The 14,045-nt window shown below is 39.5% G+C and overlaps 1 protein-coding gene across 1 annotated transcript in view; it reads left to right on the top strand.

Moving 5' to 3' along the window:
- Positions 1-14,045, top strand: part of MAN2A1 (mannosidase, alpha, class 2A, member 1) — a 79,244-nt gene that overhangs the window by 10,516 nt on the left and 54,683 nt on the right. Inside the window, exons 4-6 of the mRNA XM_010007234.1 lie at positions 8,589-8,760; positions 9,983-10,110; positions 11,150-11,323. Coding sequence (XP_010005536.1) covers positions 8,589-8,760; positions 9,983-10,110; positions 11,150-11,323 — 474 coding nt within the window. The remainder of the gene's footprint in view (positions 1-8,588; positions 8,761-9,982; positions 10,111-11,149; positions 11,324-14,045) is intronic.

Below are 14,045 nucleotides of genomic sequence, written 5' to 3' on the forward strand. Positions count from 1 at the left end.
AAACTTTACTACTGTGTAAACTTTACTACACTTACAATTTAATTCGTTTGAAGTACTGTGGTTCTGAGTGAGGTGAGATAACAGTAGTTTTAACATAAGTGGCTTTTCTTTGCATTTAGCATTTTCAAAGAAAATGAGCACTGGAATTTGGAGGAACTGTCCAGTTAGGACAGCTAAAATATTAAGTATGGACATAGTAAAAATATTCAGAGAAAATAATGATGGTATAAACCTTGATCTGCCTTCTTGCAGAACTGTCTTTAAACCTGTGTCCATTAATTTCCTCTCTGTTTGTTCTGAAAACTTTCCTAGAAGTCTCTGCAGTCGTCTAATGGAACTATCCTAAAGGAATGTACCGAACTTATCATTCTCTTAGTTCTTATTATAATGGGTATGGATTTTACCTCTCTCTCTTCTTTCTGCTTAAACCAGTAGGATCCTATCCTAATTGGGGGAAGGCAGTTAGCATCCTGCTATGTGCCAGTTGCCTAGAGTCACATCTGTCCTGAGATTATTTTAGCTGGATTGAACATAGACTGCCTGCACAGTGCAGGCTGAGGTTGCACTACAGGAGCACAAGCCTTGGGAGCTGCAGAGGAATGTCCTGAGGGGAGCTGAGAAGAGCCCTGCAGAAACTTCACTGATGTCCGTTCAATTAACGAGGCTCGGTAGGAGCTCAGTGTTCTGGCACTGGTTTGGGCTTTTTTTTCCACCTACAGGTTTTAGTAATTTTGGTTTTATTCTTTAAAAAAATCCAGTGTATTTTATTTACAGTCCTTCTGTACCTGTCCTCCAAAACAGAGTATGTTTGGCTTATTGACTCTGTGATGCCTGGCCTGTTGCGTCACAACTCTATGCAGAATTAACCAGGTTCCGTTGCCATTCTAGAAGAACTCTTTGGAGCTAACCTCTGATCTCTAACCTACATTCTTCTTCACATCTGGATTCTTGTCTTGCCTTCTATAATCAGCTGTGGTGAATTTTTTATAGTCAACACCTTCTACGTCTGACAGACTTTGGTGTTGAGTGCCTTAGTCTAGTGTTTGACTCATCCTGTACCACTAGTTCTTCTTACCAAAAATGGCCCACTGAACACTCATATTCTAAGAAAGTGGGATATTGAAGTCACTGGACCCCTTTTTGCATCAAGATTATTTGGTAGACTCAAACAACTGCCACTACAAGTTACATTCTCCCTCACTGTATGCCAAGCGAGTCATGCAGTCTTGAGGCTGTTGTTGGCTCAGCTGTCCTATACCAAAGGCTATCAATATCAGGTTATCCTTGAGGAGGCTTCACCAGAGCCTCCAGATTTTTGGATTTGGGCCTAGCAGACTGAATAGCTCTATATTGCTCCTATGAGAAAGGTCCCAAAAATAGTAAAAATGTTGGGAAGATTGCCACATCTCTTATTAGCCTTGAAATTAAGATGGCAAGTTACGAAGCTCAGTCAGAGAGAAATGCCATGAGCTTCACTATGTATTTGCAGTAGTGCTGGAAATTAATGTCTTTTTTTGGAAGGTCAAATAGCAAGATTGTTTTCTCCAGGTCTAGAAGCAATTTCTGTGTATGGCATTCTTCTGTCAGATTTCTGTTCTTGGTTCGTGTTTAAAAAAACTAACCAAACATAAAAAAAACCTCAAAAAACCTCCCCAAAACCTCCCAAAGAAATAAGTAAAAAAAACCCCAGGCAAACACTCCTGCAGCCACTACCCAAACAACAAACCAGAAGCCCCAAATAAAATACAGCCACACCACCAAAAAACCCAAACACCCCGCCCCCTTCCATCCCCTCCAAAAAAAGTTTGAGTCACCAGAATTATGAAGCTTCCCAGACAGATAAAGTGTATACTGTTAATCGCAGTGTTAAGATAAAATAAAACTTAAGCATAAAAATTTGATGCTGTTAATACACCATGGAGTGGAGTATGACTGTTGTCTGACCCACCAAAATACGAGAACAAGCTGAAGCAGAAAAGAAAAGAGGCTGTTTGAGTGACATCTGAAAACTTTAGCTTTAGAAGTTTTGGACTGTAAATTGAAAGTTTACTGTTTAGTGTTCATGTTGTGTTATAATAGGAAGATAAAACAAATCACAGTCACTACTGCTTTTCTAGTAGTTTTCTATTTTGTTTCCCTTTTTGTAAACTGCAGCATTATACATTGTTTTCTAAAAAAAAAGTGTGAAGACTAGAAGATACATATTGAATAGCGAACACCTGCTTTTTTTATTATAGAGGAAGATGAGATTTAGGAGTAGTATGGAAAACTAGAGAGCTAACATCAGCTTCTCTTGGCATGCTGAATTACAGAAGTTTGTGTTCGATTCTTGGCTAACTTTATTTCTGTGTTGTGTATGAGGTGACTTAGTGAAAGTTTTCTTTTTTGTCTGGAAAAAAAAATCAAGGCAGTTACACTGAATATTGAGAGGACTGTTATAGACAGCACACTTTTAATTGCAAATCAGTAAAAATTTTCTTCTTATCTTGGTTACGAGTGAAGCAGATTTGATACACAAAGCAGAAAGAGAATTTGCATTGTCTAAGTCTTAGACATAAAAAGTGTAATTATAAGTTTTGAAGTACTTCATGGTTCATGACATTTTACTTTTGGTGGAATGTGCAGTCAGTTGAGTTCTTAGGTATGCTTGTGAAATTAAATGTGATAAATATGAAGTGATTCTTGTGGTCCACTGAGCAGAGATCTTTTAAAAGTTAAAGTATGACATTGGAAAAGTAAATACACTTTTAAATCTTTTTAATATTGGTGTCTCTGCTTCTACTTAACTATTTCAAACAATATTTTTGAGGAACAAGGGACTCATCTTCTATTTATCTTCTCAGGCAGACTGAGTGCTTTAACACAGAGATGTCCCAGGTGGCTTCCTATCTTATTCTGGTTTATATTATGTCAAACAAAAAACATTCTTTGACTGCTTTTAGTTTTAATTTTGAAATAGCCTTACCTGAGAGACATCAGTTTTTCTCAGGAAACTTGGGCAATGAGCCATTCATCTTTATTGAAGATACATCTTTTTGGTAAAATTAGCACTGAAGTTTATTTTAGAAACATCTGTAAAATATTAACTTGTGTTTGCTCTATTTAGTTTTGACATCATATAACAATAATGTAAGATTTCTAAATTTAAAATGGTTGTTTATATTCTAAATCTTAAAATAAGCGATTTTTTATGAATATTGCTGAATCTACAAAGTTACTAATGCCATATTTTTTCATGTGTAGTGCTATTAGCATATTGATGTGCTGCTATTCGCATATTTTGGTAATTCCAGCTTTAAGTTATTATGCTTCTTTTATATGTCAGCTGTATTTTTATTGCAAGTTTCCTGATGTAAATACACTGGTAAACCTTTTATTTTGACTTGGGAACAAAGTCCTAGTTTGTGGCTAAGGGTAAGAATGAACTTGAGTTATATTAGATTCTTATGTGGTATTTGGGATTGAGATGTAAAATAAGAAATTTAATATGGTAGTCTGTAGTAATAGATTTACAGCTAGCAATTGTAAACTAATGTATTAATTGTTCTGTTCAGCTTTTGATAATTTGTGAAAAAATCTTTATGGTTCTGGGCAGAATTGAGCAACCTCTGTAAGTCATGAGGTTAAGAGCTATTAATGGCATTAAATTTAACAGGAAAAAATGCCAGATTTTGAACCTACAATGGAGTAACTCTGGACAAAAGAATTAATTGGCAGAGGAGTGTCTGGAGAACAGCCCTGCAGAGAGGGTTTGGGGGTTGCTTGCTGGTTGTCAGTAGGCTCAGTAGGAGCCAGCAGTATGCCCTGGCAGCCAGGATGGCAACCTACATCCTGAGGTGAGTTAAATGCAGTATGATCATCCAGGAAAAAGAGGGCATTGTCTCAGCATTGGTGTGGCTTCACCTTGAGGACTGTGTGCGATTCTGGGCCCCACAATTTAAGCAGGACATGAAGTTCCTTGAATGGATCTGGAGGAGGGAAAAGCTGGTGAGAGGGCTGGAAGGCATGTCCTATGAGGAGTGCTGAGGACATTGAGTTTGTTTAGTTTGGATAAAAGGAGATGGAGGGACAACATCATTGCTCTCCAGCTTGCTGAGGACAAGTGGAGAAGCAGCTGCTGATCTCTTCTCCCTGATATCCAGTGATGGGAAATGGCTCAGAGTTGTGTCAAGGGAGGTTCAGACTTAACATTAGGAAACATTGCTGTACTGAAACTGTGGTCAAACACTGGAACAGGCTTCTTAGAGAGGTGGCCAATGCCCTTAGTATGTCAATGTTGAAGAGGCATTTGGACAATGCCCTTAATAACCAGCTTTTAACTTTCTATAAGCTCTGATCAGGCAGTTGGACTAGGTATGGGAAGCACTTGATGGAGAGCTAAGATGCAGCTCTGTGTCTGGGGTTTGCACCATCCGTTCTGGTTGTAACTGGCACCTCTACCCACACAGAGCTATCAAAGGGAGAAGTTACGGGAATTGTCCCTTCAGCCTCTGCGAAGTGCCTAGACATCTCATATGGGGCAGGGATAGGTAGCAAACTTGCCTGAAAAAGATGCCCAGGTGGAGGACCTCCTGCAACCAGATGGCTGAGCTACATAGTATCAGGGAGAGAGAGAAAGAGGTAGATGGGTCCAGGGGCAGACTGCAGTGAACCCACAGCTTGTGGCCACAGGCACATATAGAAGGAGGGATGTCAATAATGAAGAGGAATGTAAGATTTCAAAGGTAAAAACCAGCAAAAGGAAGAAATGTCTCTCAAAGCCTGAGGGAGCCATTTCACAGTACTTCAGATTGAAGTAGAAAAACACGTTGCACTAGTTAAGTTGCTGTAGCTGAGTAAGGCAGCTGTATAACAACCAGTTATTGTCTCACCATGTAACAGCTATTGCAACCAAGGAAAAGCAATGGGTGATCGTGTTAAGAGACCTGCTTCTGAGAGGTATGAATGCACTCATTTGCTGACCTGACACACTCTGTAGAGAGTTCTGCTTACTGGAGACTCCCATCAAGGTTGTCACCAAAAGACTACCAAACTGTTAGGTACCGCTGACTTTTAATACCTGCTTCAACTGTTTCATGTGGGCACCAGTGATACAGCCAGGAGCAATCTGAAGACCATGAAGAAGGATTGCAGAGACCTGGGAGCAGTTGCAGATAGTCTTCTTATCAGTCCTTCTGGTCAAAGGGAAGGGGATTGAAATGGCCAGTTAAATTGAGCATGATCAGTAAACGTTTACAGGCATGCTGCCACAGCCAGGGCTTCAACTGCTAAGACCATGGGACTAGCTTTGGCAAACCTGTTCTCCTAGGGGCTAGTGGGGTGCATCTCTCAGAGAAAGGGGAGTGCATCTTTGTCCATAGGCTTGCCAATTTAGTAAAGAGGGCTTTAAGTTAGAGTTGCTGGGGTAGGAGATCCTCAGTCCATCCCACTGCAACAGCTTTGAGGCCAGTGCTGGCAATAGATGCTCTGGAAACCCAGAAGGTTCCTGGAGTGCACTGATGACAGTTTCTTTCTCCAAGTGGTAGAGAAGCCAATGAGAAAAGGTCCTATGCTGGATCTTGTTCTTACCAACAAGAATGGGCTGGTGGACAACATGAAGCTTAAGGGCATCTTTGGCTGCAGTGACAATGAAAATGTGGAATTCAGGATCCTTACGGCAACAAAGAACGTGCAAAGCAAGCTCACTACCCTGGACTTCAAGAGAGCAGACAGGCCTCCTCAGGGATCTGCTTGATAAGAGTACCACCCCTGGAGGAGAGAGGAGCCCAAGAAAGCTGGTTAATATTCAAGATCACCTCTTCCAAGCTCAGGGGCAGTGCATTCCAGGAAAGAGGAATGCAGATTAATAATGCCAGGAGACCTGCATGGATGAATAAAGAGCTCCTGGACACACTTAGATGTAAGAAGAAAGTCTAGAGAGTGTGGAAGCAAGGACTGGGAGGAATACAGAGAAATTGTCTGAGCATCCAGGGATCAGGTTAGGAAAGTAAAATTGCTGATGGAATGAAATCTGTCCAGGGACATCAAGGACAACAAGAAAAGCCTCTACAGGTACATCACTGATGAAAGGAAGACTAGGGACAATATAATCCCCCATCCAGAAAAAAGACAGGAGAACTGGTCATGCAGGCTGACGTATTAAGTGACTACTTCTCTTCAGCCTTCACCAGCAAGGTTACAGAATGCAAAGGCAGGGACTGGCAGAAGGAACATCCACCCACTGTAGAAGAAGAGCTGCTTCAAGACCATCTAAAGAACATCAAACTGCGCAATTTCATGGGGCCTGACAAAATCCATGTGTGGCTGAGTGAACTGGTGGATGGAATTGGAAATCTGCCTTCCATTGTATTTGAAAAGTGGTGGTGGTGAAGTTCCTGTTTTCATAAAAGAAAATAATAAGAACTGGGGAACTACAAGCCACTCAGTCACACCTCTGTGCCCAGCAAAATCATGGAGCAGATCTTCTTGAAGGCTCTGCTAATGCATATAAAAAATTATGAGATATTTGGTGGCGACCAGCATGGCTTCACCAGGGACAAATCTTACCTTTTATGTGGCCTTTTACGATGGGGTCACAGTGTCAGTGGACAAAGGGAGACTAACTGACATAGTCTACCTGGACATAGGCAAAGCATTCAGCATTTTCCTGCATTACATTCTCATCTCTAAATTAGAAAGACCTGGATTCAATGAATGGACCACTAGGTGGTTAAGGAACTGGATGGATGGTCACACTCGAAGAGTTGTGGTCAACTGGTCGATGTCTAATTGAGCGTCCAAGTGCATTTGAGTGTGCCCTCAGCAGCTTTGCTGACAGCACCAAGCTGTGTTTTGTGGCCAACGTGCTGGAAGGAAGGGAGGCCATCCAGAGGGACTATGACAGGCTGGAAAAGTGGGCCTATGCCAAAATCATTAAGTTTATTAAGGGCAAGTACAAAGTTCTGCAACTGAGGTGGGGCAGTCCCAAGTACAATTGCAGGTTGGGTGGGGAATGGATAGAAAGCAGCCCTCAGGAGAATGACTTGAGGATGTTGGTTGATGAGAAGCTCAACATGAGCCGACAACGTGCACTTGCAGTCCAGAAAGCCAATTGTGTCCTGGGTTGCATCAAAAGAAGCATGGCCAGCAGGTTGAGGGAGGTAATTCTCCCTCTAGTCAGCTCTCATGAGACCTCCCATGGAGTACTGTGTCTAGTCTGGAGTCCCCAGCAGAAGGAGGACATGGAGCTTCTGGAGGAAGTCCCAAGGAGGGCAGTGAAGATGATCCGAGGGCTGGAGTGCCTCTGCTATGGAGACATGCTGAGAGAGGTGGGGTTGTTCAACATAAAGAAGGCTCCATGGAGACCTCGTAGCAGTCTTCCAGAATCTGAAGGAATTCTACAGGAAAGCTGGGGAGGGGCTTTTTACAAGGGTTTATAGCAAGAGGACAACAAGGAATGGATTAAAACTGGAGGAGGGGAGATTTATGTTAGACTTTAGGAAGAAATTTTTTAGTGTGAGGGTGATGAGACACTGGAACACTTCGTCCAGTGAAGTTGTGGATGCCCCATCCCTGGAAGTGTTGAGGGCTAGGCTGGATGGGGCTTCCCAACCCAAACCATTCTCTGATTCTGTAATTGTTGTCTTTTTGAACTGGAAATACTCAGTTCTGTCAGTTGCATGGTAATTACATTTCAGATGACTTTCTTGGCTTGCAACTAATTCCATTAATACATGTAAATATTCTGTAGAACTTTCTGAAGTGTGTTAAGTTTGGTAAATTAACCATGTATACCCTTCCTCCACAGTTTAGTAAATGGAATATATTAAAACAAAATTACCTCTAATCATAACACTCCTCTTCCTACATCAATATGTATTTTTATGCCAGCTGCTTTTTAATTTATCTCTGTGCTTCTTTATTTAGGTTGGTTTATTAAGTTTTTCAAGAATGTGTAAGGGTAAGAAGTCAGTATAAGTTTGCTTTTATTGCTGCAATATAAAAATATGCTAAAATAATTTATTACTATATTTCTATATAGGACAAACATAGGATAGTATTAGCTCATCCCCTAATTGTTGTGTGCTAGCATGACATTGTCTCTCGCAAAAGAAGTTCCTGGTAAAAAGCCTCAAATCTTTGGCCTTCTACATGTTGATCTTTTTATGTGAACATCAGGAAGATACATATTTGATTTGTCAAAAAGTAAATGAGCTTTGAAAAAGATTAATTGGTTATATGATCTCCAGATGAGGAACCCCCGCCAGAGTTCTCAAGGAAGATCACTTTGCAGATATGCACATCTTCCTTTTCAACTACTTAATTTGTGCTTAAAAACACCAGTCCACAATCCACAGTTTTTTAAACCCGAGTGCACTATGGGTCAAAGTAGAAAATCTAATATTCCATATATTTATTTGTTAAAGAATTAAAACATCTAAACTTTGTAAGAACAAACTTATTGAGATTTTAGCACTTCAAACTGTCCACAGCATGTAAAGTTCAGCTTAAGAAAATGTTTCACTTTTTGTGGGTATTGTGGGTAGTGAGAACTTGACAGGTCTCTTAATACAGTTGAAAGCAACTTTCTTTTTTTTTTTTTTTCTTAGGTTGGTTGAAAACTTTTGATGATTACTTCAGAGATCAGACACAGCATATCTTAAATAATATGGTTATAAAACTGCAAGAAGACAACCGAAGGAAATTTATGTGGTCTGAAATTTCTTACTTTTCAAAATGGTGGGATGGAATAGATAGCCAAAAAAAGGATGCCATTAAAAGGTTTGAACACTGAACTATTTCTTAGGTTCCATGTGGCATGTTCTGAAACTGTGTATTTGACTACACTGTAAACTTGAGATTTCAGTTGTTATAATGCAGAATTGCTTGAATAACCAGCTTACTCAAGTTCTGATTTTCTGGGCTTAGTTTGTCATTTTCCAGCTACAAAATAAAAATCTATTTAGAGAAGTGAAACCATATTACCGAGTTGCTGAAAAAATGGACTAAAAATTTCCATGTACAACCATGAAGATGTCATTCAAATTGTAAAGGAGTTGTGAGAATAAGCTTTATATTTGAGGTCACACTGAAGTTTTGGCAATGGAATAAAAAAATCTCTTGTATTAGCTATTTTTTGTATGGTAATTTTTTCTTCAGTTTTAATGCAGCTATAAAATAAGTTTTTTGGGTATGTAAATGTTTTGTGTGTTTTTTATAACTATGCAGCTGCTTAAATTGCAAGGTAATACATAGTCTACATCATTGTTTTTCTAAGTTCTTTTTAAAATAATAATTCAAAAGGTTTGCCTAGACATGGAAACAAGAAGCATACTGCTTAGCTAATCTTGAAGTAAGGATCTATATTTTAGAATTTTCAATTTATTTATTTTTTGTTTTATTTTGTGATCTTTTTTTTTACTTTGGTTTAAGACAGGATCCAACAATTCTTAGCTTATCTCTGTGATCTCTTTTCTCAAACCCCTTTCAAATTGCGTGGGTTGCAGTATAAATTAAGGCCTGGAGAGCCTCATAGCCACAAAGGTTAAGTAATGCTGGAAATCTTGGGCATGACAGAGAAAACTATTTAAAAATGTATGTACAATACATCTGTATTATAGCACAGCTGTTGGTTTTTGGCTTGAAAAAGATCCCTTAGAAAACAATAATAGTCACTAAGGAACTGAGTCCTTTCTCCAGGGGAAAGAGATGTAAGACAGAAGCTGTACTGGAGACTGTTTTTCTTGTTTTTGAATACCAAATGTTGTGGCACATGCAGTAGAGCTGGTAGTTTCTGTTGCATAGAGGCATTACAAACAACTTTCCATCTATTCATTGTTTCCCTGTTCAGTTTAAAAAACATAATCCAGTGATGGAAGCAGAACAAGCAGTTTAGATTTTGGCATCATGTCCCTGCTAAATATCTAATGGGTGTTAAGAACAATATTTTTAAGAGTGTATTTTTTGTATGCAAGATTTTGAACACAAATTACGTATTTTTCAGGTTAATGGAAGATGGTCAGTTTGAAATAGTAACAGGAGGATGGGTCATGCCTGATGAAGCCTCTTCTCACTACTTTTCATTAATTGACCAACTGATAGAAGGCCATCAATGGCTAGAAAAGAACCTTGGTATGTGGCTTGATCTAAAATGTAACTATGTTAATAAAAAAAGTAAAAAAAAAAAAAAAAGTCTCGTTCACTTTTAAAATTTTGAGGAATTACTGACTGCAGTACTATTGACTGAAATGGTTCCATGGCTTTGGGATGGGTTTTTTTGTTGATTTCTGTAAGTCAAGATAAATTTCAATAAGTTCAATAAGATAAAGTTCAATAACTCTTTTTATACAGAAAGTATTTGTACAGTGATTTTAATAATAATTTAACATTACTTCATCCAATTAACTTAAATTATTTTGAAAAGCTTTTTCACTATGTCTTTCTTAGATTGCAATTTCCATAAACACAGCTTGATGTAATTAAGAGATGGGAGAGGAGGAAAGGCCTAAAGATGAGCACTACTTATTGTTTTTTTGGTAAAACAGTAACAGTGGGGCTAAGGAACCACATTGAAGAATCAGTTTAAAAAGAGTTAGATACAGCATCTTTATTTGCTAGTATGAACTTCAGGAAAAAGACAATATTAGTTAATCTTATTCTAATGATTGGCAACCAAATAAATCAAAAGAAGAAAAGTTAGTTCCAAAATCAACAAAGGTATATGGTACTAAAATTACAGTGAAAATTCAGAAAGCTGAAATACCAATCCAACTCCATCCTTTAGTTTTCTTTCAGCTTTCCTTTCCAAGCGTAACATCTGTAAACTACTTAAAGTGAAAAAAGGAGCTGTTTTTCATCATGACACCACGTAAAGACAATTGAAATAGTGTACCAATATAGAGTAGTATTCTTAGGGTTTTTTTATGCAGTTAAACAAAATACCTGGCCTCCAAGGCGTTTTTTTGTTTTGCTTTTGTTATTTGTTTGCCTGTTAATTCTAGCTTGTTAATTCCAGAGTTTGTTCTGCAGGAGGTGTGATACTAATCTTTTTTTTTAATTTATCTTCTTGGAAATTTTATCTGTGGTGCTCTGATTTTATACATTGTTATAGCTTTCTTTGAATGAATAAGTAAAAATTTCTTCCCTTCTTGCTCTTTTCTTTTGTCAACAGGAGTAAAACCAAAGTCTGCTTGGGCAATTGATCCTTTTGGGCATTCACCAACAATGGCCTACCTTCTGAAACGCACAGGATTTTCCAGTGTGCTTATACAGAGAGTTCATTACTCAGTTAAAAAACAGTTTGCAATGCAGAAGACACTAGAGTTTTTTTGGAGGCAAAACTGGGGTATGTGTTTTTCCTTTATGTCAATTTATTTTGTTAATATACACAGTTAAAAGAAAAAAAACTTGAAATGCTACAGAACAGGTTATTTAAAGAGGTTAGTCTAGATTTCTAGGCCACTCTCCATCATCTTCAGTAAGTCATGGGCAACAGGTGAGGTGCCTGAGGACTGGAGGATAGCAAATGTCACACCAGTCTACAAGAAGGGCAAGAAGGAGGACCCGGGTAACTATAGACCGGTCAGCCTCAACTCCATCTCTGGAAAGGTGATGGAACAACTTGTTCTTGTCACTATCTCCAGGCACATCAAGGACATGGGGGTCATCAAGAGCAGTCAACATGGTTTTATCAAGGGTAAATCATGTTTGACTAACCTCATAGCCTTCTATGAGGAAATTACTAGGTGGATAGATGATGGTAGAGCGGTAGATGTGGTTTATCTTGATTTCAGTAAAGCATTTGACACCGTCTCCCACAGCATCCTTGTAGAAAAGTTGATCAGGTATGGGTTTGGTGATCAGGTAGTGAGGTGGATTAGGAAGTGGTTGAAAGGAAGGAGCCAGAGAGTTGTAGTCAATGGGGCAGAATCTGGTTGGAGGTGTGTGACTAGTGGAGTCCCACAGGGGTCGGTACTGGGACCGGTGTTGTTCAACATCTTCATCAACGACCTGGATGAGGGTATAGAATGTACCCTCAGCAAGTTTGCTGATGACACTAAGCTGGGAGGAGTGGCTGACACACCAGAAGGCTGTGCTGCCATTCAGAGAGACTTAGATAGGTTGGAGAGTTGGGCGGGGAGAAACATGATGAAATTCAACAAGGGGAAGTGCAGAGTTTTACATTTGGGGAAGAACAACACCATGTCCCAGTACAGGTTGGGGGCTGAACTGCTGGAGAGTAGTGTAGGTGAAAGAGACCTGGGGGTCCTGGTAGACAGGAGGATGACCATGAGCCAGCAATGTGCCCTTGTGGCCAAGAAGGCCAATGGCATCCTGGGGTGCATTAGAAAGGGTGTGGTTAGTAGGTCAAGAGAGGTTCTCCTCCCCCTCTATTCTGCATTGGTGAGGCCACATCTGGAGTATTGTGTCCAGTTCTGGGCCCCTCAGTTCAAAAAGGACAGGGAACTGCTCGAAAGAGTCCAGCGCAGAGCTACGAAGATGATTAGGGGAGTGGAACATCTCCCTTATGAGGAAAGGCTGAGGGAGCTGGGTCTCTTTAGCTTGGAGAAAAGGAGACTGAGGGGTGACCTCATCAATGTTTACAAATATGTAAGGGGTGAGTGTCAGGGGGACGGAGTTAGGCTTTTCTCAGTGATGACCAGTGATAGGACAAGGGGTAATGGGTGTAAATTGGAGCATAGGAGGTTCAAAGTGAATATCCGAAAAAATTTTTTTACTGTGAGAGTGACAGAGCACTGGAACAGACTGCCCAGGGAGGTTGTGGAGTCTCCCTCACTGGAGACATTCAAAACCCACCTGGATGAGTTCCTGTGTGATGTACTCTAGGTGACCCTGCTCTGGCAGGGGGGTTGGACTAGATGATCTCTCGAGGTCCCTTCCAGCCCCTAAGATTCTATGATTCTATGATTTGAAAATTTCAGGCTTGCAGTTCTGTTAAAAAAAAAAGTCATCTAGATAAGGTGTTTTTATATTATAACGCAGAATGCAAGTACCTGTGTGTTAGGAAAGAGGTTGAATATAAACACTCCATTATATCCATTGTTCCTCCGATCTCCCTGTTTCTTCACTTTAGTATGTGCTTCCACATTTCTTATAAGTGTATTATCCTGGGTCTTCACAAGAAGTTGGGTAGGGATGCAGCCACTATGGCTGATGTGAAATAGCCAAGGGAATATTCAGTACCATGAAGTGTCAGGCTCAGTATGTAAACCAGGGAAATTGTGGAGGGAGTGTGAGATTGCAGCAGCTCAGGAATAGGCTGGGCCTTGGGCTGTAGATGGTGAGCAACTGCATTGTGAATAACTTGCTTTGTATATTCTTTTGATAGTATTATTATTCATATGATTTCTTTTCTCCTTGTGGCATGCTGTTGAACTGTCCTTGTCTCAATCAGCGAGTTTTAACTTTTGTCTTCTGATTCTCCTGCCCATATCCCACCACAGGAGAGAGGAGTGAGCGAGCGGCCACATGGTGCTTAGTTGCTGGCTGGGCCTGAACTATGACATATATCAAAAAAGTAAATAGGGTGTAATATTCTTTTTCCTTTTCTCATGTTATTTTCTTCCTTCTGCTATGTGGAAATTGGAGTAGAAGAAACATTTATTTTGGAGAGATGAAAAAAAATACCAGAACTGAATACTTAAAGATGGAGCAATCTGTCTTGTTTATGTTCTTACAAAGGAAAAGCTTTCAAGCAACCAGTTTTCCTCTGCTGGTATGATGAATTAGTGACATTAGTTGCAGTAACTTTCTATGGATTTCAAGTTTGTAGGTTATCTTTAGTTAGAAAAAATAGATTAAAAATATTACAATTTGCAATTATATTATCATCTCAAGTCTTAGAATAAATGTAATTGCTTTTTTATTATTTATACAATGCAGAGTATGAAAGTTTTCCTTGGTAATCTAGTGCTTATAACTTAGCAAAACAGATTTGTCTGTAACTGAATGAACCTTGCTGTATGAATATTTTGTTTTGCTTTGTGCTGTGTCAACATACCAATAAGCCTTGTGATTAATGTATGAAGTTGAGGTTTCATCTTCTG

Source organism: Chaetura pelagica, unplaced genomic scaffold, assembly GCF_000747805.2.
Source record: "Chaetura pelagica isolate M959 unplaced genomic scaffold, ChaPel_1.0 scaffold40, whole genome shotgun sequence".
NCBI classification, from domain to species: Eukaryota; Metazoa; Chordata; class Aves; order Apodiformes; family Apodidae; genus Chaetura; species Chaetura pelagica.